Source organism: Condylura cristata, unplaced genomic scaffold, assembly GCF_000260355.1.
Source record: "Condylura cristata isolate star-nosed mole 26May11 unplaced genomic scaffold, ConCri1.0 scaffold00008, whole genome shotgun sequence".
Taxonomy (NCBI): Eukaryota; Metazoa; Chordata; class Mammalia; order Eulipotyphla; family Talpidae; genus Condylura; species Condylura cristata.
Window position 1 is genome coordinate 16,114,881 of NW_004567109.1, and position 8,419 is coordinate 16,123,299.

An 8,419-nucleotide genomic window follows, 5' to 3' on the forward strand; every position below is an offset into this window, starting at 1 on the left:
GCGCCCGTCGCCGGGTGCCTGGGACCGGAGGGCGTCGCCGGGCGCCGGGAGAGCTCGGAAGAGGCGACGGCCCAGTCCGCAGCCATGGTGGTGTTCCTGGGCCGCCAGCTCCCGGCCCTCCTGGGGCTCTTTAAAAAGAAGGGTGAGTGGGTGTGGCTGGGGGTGTGTGTGGAGGAGACACACACTTACTTGCCAGCCCCTTCTGTAGAATGGGGGGGCTCGAGGCTGGGATATTTAATGGGTGGGGAGTAAGGGCTAGCAATGAGGCCACACTCCGCGTGCACCGCCAAGCCTTTGTCCAGCGCTTTTCCCGCCGCCTTTGTTCGCCTGAGCGAGCTGGGAGGTGCGCCAGGTGTCTGACCTTGAGTCCGCAGCCTTCGGAGGACACCGCTCCCCCCCTGGGGTGCGCACGCCCTACTGGGAACATCCTCAACCGCCGTGCCCAGAGGTGGGGCATCCCTTCCAGGTCGGTCGGGACGTGTGGGAGCAGAGTGGAGGAAAGCAGTAGCCCTGGAAGTTGGGGAGCATGGTTAGCGCTCTGCCCCCTCCCTTCTCCTAGGAACTGGGCTATCCCATCTGGACTGAGATTTTGGGACCAGAGTTTATTGGATGTCAGAGTGTGACCCAGGACTCCCCTCTGGGAACCTTGAGTTTAATCCTTGCCGACTTTGATTTGTGTATGATCTTAGGTTCTTTTGACTGTTGTGCTGTTTCCCAATTTCCAAAATCAGGGGGTTGGAGGACAGTGCCTTTGACCTTGTGGGGTTCCTGTGGATTCCAGGGGAGTAGGAAGGAGGCGTAGGTGCTGGCAGGCAAAGAATGGATGGAAGATGGAGGAAAGGGCAGGTGTCTGAATGGGAGACCCCTGGGCCTGGGCCTGGGGTGTGGCCCTTTAAATAGCTTGTTTTGTTTCTGCCCCCTACAAGCTACTGCCAAGATCACATGACCCACTCCATGCTTTTGCTTATGTTGTGGGTTCCATTTTAAGGTGGGGGGTTAGGACTGCAAAGTGCTGACACAGCCCCCCCATCACCAGGATTAGATGACCAGCTCCCCCATGGGCAGGGCCTGTAACAGGATCCTTTGTAATGGATCCCTGGCTCCCGCTGCACCAGGGGCCAGGGCCTCCAGGAAAGGGGGATACCTGGGACTGTTCCCCCAAGAGAGGCTAGAGTTGCTCTGTCTGGGGTCCCTCTTCTCCCCTCCCTTGGCCATCCTTCCACGAAGGGACAGTGGCATGGGTGAGTCGGGGACCCAAGAGGCCTTGTTCCTGGCTTGTCTCCTCCCCTGACTTCCTGGGAATCAGTCTCATGGTGCCTTCTTTCTGGAGCAGGGCCCAAGGGGTGTACGTAGAAAGGGGTTTGTTTGGGTCTGGAGACAGATATTTTTGCTGTGGGCTTTGTGTATACCGGTGTGTCTCACATGGGGCCCTGAGGGACAGGTGGATACATGTTGTGTGCACGGTACTGATTGTTTATTTACAGATGGGAACTGTGGGTGCTGGCTGTGTGGGCCCAGATGTGCTGTGTGGGCCCCTGTGTGTGGCCTGTACACACTGTTTATACTTGCATGCTGTCTGCGTACATACTGAAATTTGTTTGTTGTATATACATCCTGTGGTTGTCATGTGCCCTGGGTTTTAGTGGCTTGTCTGGGCCTTTGGTGCGGGTACTTAGATGAACCCCCATCTTGGGCATAATTTTATTTGTGTGTTGAGTATGTATGTCCCACAACTGTGGGCTGTGAGTAGATTGGGGGAAGTGGACACTGAATGTGTGTGTAAACTCTGTGGAGCTGTGGATGTCCGTGTGTCTCCAGGGCCCAGAACCCTCTGGGCCTTACTTCTGTCCCTCCTCCATCCCACTAGGCTCTGCCAAGGTCGAGAGTGACAAGCACCTCAGTGTCGGGTCCGGCCAGGGCCCCGGGTCCCTAGCAGATGAGCACCAGGACAATGTCTTCTTCCCCAGTGGGCGACCACCTCACCTGGAAGAGCTGCACACGCAGGCCCAGGAGGGGCTCCGTTCCCTACAGTACCAAGGTAGCCTTCTGCCCTCTGGTGCTACTTTCAGCTCCTGAGGTCAGGGGTCTAGTCCAACTCACCTTTGTGGTGTCTTCCAGAGAAACAGAAACTGAGCAAGGGTGGCTGGGACCATGGAGACACCCAGAGCATCCAGGTGAGCCCTGCCTCCAGCTCCCCGCCACTCTGCTCTTCCTGCCTTGGCGTCCCGAACACTCCTGGACCTGTTTCCTTCCTGGGTCACGAAGGGCTGGATTAGACAGCCCCTGAGGGCTAGTCCCGGGTCACTCCCACAATGCCTGGCCAATGCCTGGGCCCGTGAGTTCGGAGTCCCAGAGGGGAGTGCTGAGAGGCAGTGGGAGGCCCCACCCAGGCCTCTGGGGTGGTCCTGGGCCTGACCCTTTCTTCCCCCATAGTCTTCCCAGACCGGGCCAGATGAGGACAGCATCTCCTTCTGCAGCCAGAGCACATCCTACACCGAGAGCTCCACGGCAGAGGACGCGCTCTCCATCCGCTCAGAGATGATCCAGCGCAAAGGTGTCTGCTCACAGCCGGGAGTTCTGGGCAGAAAGAAGGGGTGGCGGGCAGCCTCTGGGTCCTGGCAGCTGCAGCTCCCCCTGAACTTCCTAATCTAGTGTTTCCACAGCTCTGTGTTTCTGTGGGTTTGTAAGCATCTCCTGTGTCCTCTCGGCGACTCGTGGCGCGTGTTGTCCGCAGAGCGGGACAGTGAGGCGTTGAAAGGCTGGGTTTGAGCTTGGCTTTGCTCCTTACCCACTGAGTGACCTTGGCCCAGCCCTGAGCCTGTTTGATGTTCTGTAAGGATGAGGATCAGAGTACTTAGCGAATGAATGTGGACTGGCTCCAGTGTACTGGCTCCTCATGACTTTTTGTTAGGAGGTTATTGGCCAGTAAAGCGCCAGAGGCCCTACAGAAATGCAGAACTGGGCATCGGCCACGCCCACTCGACCACGGCCCCCTTAGACAGCTCTTACAGAGGACCCACCCTTGTCCTCCGCCGAGCGCCCGAGTCCTGCTCTAACGGTTTCTCTCCCTGGACCGCCCCCCAGGCTCCACCTTCCGACCCCATGACTCCTTCCCCAAATCTGGAAAGTCGGGCCGGCGGCGGCGGGAGCGGCGCAGCACGGTGCTGGGGCTGCCGCAGCACGTGCAGAAGGAGCTGGGTGAGCCTGGAATCCGGCGGGCCGTGGGGGGCGGGTTGCCCCGGCCCCCCCCTGACTCCCGCGTCCTCCCTGTTCATGGCAGGCCTGCGGAACGAGCGCGAGGCCCCGGGTACCCCTCGGCCTCCTGGGCCCCGGGACGCTGTGCGAATCCCCACGGTGGACGGCCGCCCCGAAGACCCCGCCTCAGGGTCCGGGGCCCGGGTGTCCCTGCAGGCCCTGGAGGTGGAGGCCGACGCTGAGGCAGAGGCCAGGCTGCAGCGCCACATCGACCGTGTCTACCGCGACGATACCCTTGTGGGCAGGTCCACGGGGCCGCGGCCCCCGCTGCTGAGCCGGCCCATGTCCCTGGCGGTGCCTGGAATGACGGGAGGGGCCGGCCCTCCGGAGCCCCTGAGCCCGGCCATGTCCATCTCGCCGCAGGCCACGTACTTGTCGAAGCTGATCCCGCACGCCGTGCTGCCGCCCACCGTGGACGTGGTGGCCCTGAGCCGCCGCAGCGTGCGCACCCTGAGCCGCTGCAGCCTGCTCTCCGCCAGCCCGGCTTCCGTCCACTCGCTGGGCCGCTTCTCCTCGGCCTCCAGCCCGTGGCCCCGCAGCCGCCACCCGTCCTCCTCCAGCGACACCTGGAGCCACTCTCAGTCCTCTGAGACCATCGTGTCCGACGGCTCCACTCTCTCCTCCCAGGGCGGCTCTGAGGGCCAGCCGGAGGGCTCTGTGGCTAGCAACAGCGTGGCGCCTCCGCCCCAGGGGGGCAGCGGGCGGGGCTCTCCCAGTGGGGGCAGCACCGCTGAGGCCTCAGACACTGTCAGCATTCGGAGCACCGGGCAGTTGTCTGGCCGCAGCGTGTCCCTGCGTAAGCTGAAGAGGGCCCCACCACCGCCCCGCCGGACCTACTCACTCCATCAGCGGGGCGCGGCGGCCCCCGATGGGCCCTTGGGGTTGCCTCCTAAGCCCGAGCGAAAGCAGCAGCCGCAGCTGCCCCGGCCACCCACCACCGGTGGGCCAGAAGGGATGGGGGCAGCACCCTGCTCAGCCAGCTCAGCAGGCAGCTGGGTGTCTGGCTCCTCTCCAGGAGGCTCCCGGCGCCCCCCACGCTCCCCAGAACGGACGCTGTCGCCCTCCAGTGGCTACTCGAGCCAGAGTGGTACCCCTACCCTTCCTCCCAAGGGTCTGGCTGGGCCCCCTGCGTCCCCAGGCAGGGCCCAGCCCCCTAAACCAGAGCGTATCACTTCCCTTCGATCTCCTGGGGCTTCTGTCTCCTCTTCCCTCACGTCTCTATGTTCCTCTTCCTCTGACCCAGCCCCTTTAGACCGCTCTGGTCCACACACCACCCTGGGTGACAGGTTTGTCATCCCCCCTCACCCCAAGGTGCCTGCCCCCTTCTCCCCACCTCCCTCTAAGGCCAAGAGCCCTAACCAGGCCGCTCCTGCTCCGGCTGCCTCTGCTATGATCCCTGGGCCTGCCGCTGCTGCTGCTGCTGGTCCTGAGTCTCCTTCCCCACCGACTCCCCAGACATCCCTGGCCCCACCTCAGGGGTCCCCGATTACCTCCAAAGACCAGTCACCCCCACCATCCCCACCTCCCTCTTATCATCCACCCCCACCACCTATTAAGAAGCCTGAGGAGGCCCCGTCTGCCCCAGAGACTGCTGAGGAGCCCCTCCCAGACCCCAGCTGGCCCCCACCCCCTCCTCCTGCAGCCGAGGAGCAGGACCTGTCCATGGCTGACTTCCCCCCACCAGAGGAGACCTTCTTCTCTGTGGCTGGCTCTGAGCCTGCAGACCCCTCAGGCTTCCCGGAGCCGGTCAGCTCCTCAGCTGCTTCACCTTCCTCTGCTACCATCTCTTCCCAGATCCAGCCCCACTGTGTCCCAGACCCCCCTCCAGCTCCACCAACCCCACCTCCTGCTGGTTCTGTCAAGGGGCTGGTGACCAAACCTCCTCAGAAGGAGCCAGTGGGCTGCAGCAAAGGCAGTGGGGCTCCCAGGGAGGACGGTGGTACGCCCCTGGTCACGCCCTCACTCCTGCAGATGGTACGCCTTCGCTCTGTGGGTGCTCCTGCGGGAGCCCCTGCATCAGGGCCAGCGGCCCCCCAGAAGCCACTACGAAGGGCCCTCTCGGGGCGGTCCAGCCCAGTGACTGCCCCGTCCTCAGGGCTCCATGCTGCTGTCCAACTCAAGGCCTCCAGCCTAGGTGCCAGCAAGGGCCCCGCAAGTGCCCAGCCCAATGGACCACCTGAGGCAGAGCCACAGACTCCCCAGCCCCCTGCCTCTGCGGCCAGCTTTATCTTCTCCAAGGGCACTAAGAAAATGCAGTTGGAGCGGCCTGTGTCCCCAGAGAACCCGGCTGACCTCCAGCGGAGTCTGGTGACTGAACTTCGGAATATCTCGGAACAGCGGTCACCCCAGACCACCAAGAAGTCGCCTAAAGCTCCTCCACCTGTGGCCCGCAAGCCTGTGGGAGCCCCCTCACCCAATTCCCCCAGCTTTCCTCGGGCTGAGCCCCTTACTACTCCTCCCACCAATGGGCTCCCTCATGTTGAGGACAGGACTAAGGGGGAGCTCGCAGAGAATGGAGGTGTCCAGTCTGTGAGCCCAGCGGAGCAGAAGATGGGCCTGCCCAGCTCAGGTAGAGTGGGCCGGGGGTTCCGTCACTGACCTTGGGAAATGGGTATCCCACAGCAGGGCTTTGCTCTTGGGTCCTTGGGTCCTTTCTGACCTCAGGATGGCTGGGTAGGGTGAACTGTCACCCCTGATGCGCTACAGTGAATGAGCTCCCACGGGACTGGTTTATCGACACATTCCAGCCTCAAGTTACTCATTGTGAGTGGTGGGGGGTGGTACCAGCAGTGTCAGGGTTTGCAAAGCATCCGAACCTGTGCTGCCTTCACAGGAGTAAGCGGGGAGGCAAAGTGTGGGTCAGGTGGGCCTTGGGGGTCTTAGTGCTGTCAGGACAAAGCCGGGAGGACTCTTGCTAAGTGGTCCTTCTTATTCCCACAGACCCACAGAAAGAGCTGTCCTGACCGCCAGGCACCCACCGGCACCGCGGACCCATCCCAGGAATACAATCTCAGGGACCTGAGCAGCTCCAAGGATGAGAGGATACGGCAGACACAACCTGAGAGGGAGGATGCCTGCAGCCTTAACCTCCTCTGCCTTTGATATTTATGCAAGCCTGATGTTGACCCTGTCCTCCAAGTCATCCTGCTCTCATGCCTTCTGGAATCATCCACCCCTTCACCCATGGCTGTGGCCTTAGCCTCATGTTGAAGGAGGTAGCTGGTAGAAGTGGCGGCTGCGCCCCCTGCTGGCCCTGCGGCCACAGAGCTGGTGGAACACTTCCCCCCCCCCCCCATATTCAATCATGCACATACTGTCTAGTCCAGAATCAAAGCACTTTGGAAAGTGGCTGCGTGTCCATCCTCCAGGGCCCATGAAACCGCATTCCAAGGGCCTGTTTACATGGCAGCAGCACCCATCCCTGGGAGCCATCTCATAGCTGGGACCCATCAGTCCCTTCCTCTAATCCAGTTTATTCCTTTCCTTAGTTCTTGGAGGCGGGCAAGTCACTGTATTCCCACAGGCTTCTCCAGGCTGGAGACAGGAGCGGGTGTGTGGATTTCCAAAGCACAATGGGTGCAGTGGAGATTAGTCTTCCTGTGCCTCAGTTTAACCACCAACCACCCTCCTGCCTTCCAGTTCTGCCAGGTGCTCCATGCTGGGGACAAGAATTTGGAGACTGCCAAGGCCCAGAAAGGTGGGGGAGAAAACCACGGGGGTGGTCCATGGGTTCCCTCTAACGTCAGTAGGGAGTCAATTCAGTAGGCCGTTGGCAATACCAAGCATCTGCCCCTCGTTTCACTTGATCAGGTTGGGGTGGGCGCAGTTCTTCAGAGGCACGAGCCCATAGGCTGTGGCAAAGCTGCATCCTTCCAGCGCTGCCAGAAATACCGAGGAGGTGGGTGGAGGGGCTGGCTGCAGGGAGGGCTTACTTGGACCGTGGGCTCTGAACTGGCCCTCTGGATTTCATCCTGACCTTCCTCTTGACTCATTCTGGTGCATGTCCTTTCTGCAGCTGCCTGTCAGCACAGGTGGCTCTCCTGGGGGAGCTGATGGATGCTCCATAACAAGATGGGAACCCAAAGGTGCATCTGTTCCTAGACTCCTAGTCAATGAAGGGGACACTCAGTGCTCCCAGGGGGCACTCCTGGTGGTTGCTCCCTAGACATCAGTCCCTAAACTGCTATTCTCCAGGAATTTTAAAGGCTTATGTTCAGCTGGTACCACCTCGCTAGGTAAGTTGGCTTCCCCGTGGGTCCTTGTGACTCTGCAGGGTGGCTGCCAGCAGGGCCACCCCTTCTGTCTTGATTCCTCTGAACGGTGACTTGGGTTTGAGCTTGGCAAGGAACCTCGCCTTTAGTGTTTCTCTTCTGCCAAGGATGGAGATGACCCCCCCCCCCAGAATGAGACCTGGGAATGTCGGGGATGTGGTGCAAGCCCAGGTGCCTCGGCCCTCTCTTGCTGCCCTCCTCTTCCCAGCAAGAAACCTGTTGGGTGGGTGACGGCCGCTGCTGGGCTTGTGCAGCACCTGCCGGGGGCTGGTGGGCGGCAGTAAGTGCTGCCTCACTGCCGCTCAGCGCTTGATTGCCCACCTCACCCTGTGCCCCCAGCAGGGCAAAGCTCTAGGAAAGCAGGCTTTGGTCACCACCTTGGAGGGGGGCCCCCCAACTGTGGTGTCTCTTTCCACTCGTCACTGTGGCTCCTTTTTAGAACCCTTTGGGGTGGCTGCCCCTGGATGAGACTGTACAGAGAAGGGAGGATCTAGAAGAGGCAACTCTGTTCTTTGGGGTAAATGAGCTTAACTTGGTGCAAATGTAGACCAAAAGCCTGATTTTTAATTTCCATTAAAATGTTAGAGTATATATATATACACATATATATACACACACATATATATATTTCTTTAAATTTTTGAGTCTTTGATATGTCTATCCAAACAACCCATCCCCTCTGTCCTGAAGCCTGAGTGAGACACATGGGAGAGCTGTGTTTCGTTCAGACAGTAATTAAACAATTAAATCTTGGTTGTGGCTGCTGCTTCTTAGTGGGGAGGGACAGGGCCATAGTCTGGGCCCATATTTAGAAGGGGAAGGTTCTGCTTCCTGCCAAGACAGGACCTGAGAGTAGTCTCACCAACTCAGTAGCGCAAAGGGAAAGTCAGGGT

The 8,419-nt window shown here is 60.3% G+C and overlaps 1 protein-coding gene across 1 annotated transcript; it reads left to right on the plus strand.

Annotated features, from left to right (window-relative positions):
• Positions 1-59: 59 nt before the first annotated feature.
• On the plus strand, positions 60-8,279 carry KIAA1522 (KIAA1522 ortholog). Its single transcript, XM_012722239.1, has 7 exons — positions 60-142; positions 1,868-2,038; positions 2,119-2,174; positions 2,434-2,554; positions 3,085-3,198; positions 3,281-5,824; positions 6,196-8,279. The coding sequence occupies exons 1-7, from the start codon at positions 85-87 to the stop codon at positions 6,216-6,218; spliced, it is 3,087 nt and encodes a 1,028-aa protein (XP_012577693.1). The 5' UTR covers positions 60-84; the 3' UTR covers positions 6,219-8,279.
• Positions 8,280-8,419: the final 140 nt, after the last annotated feature.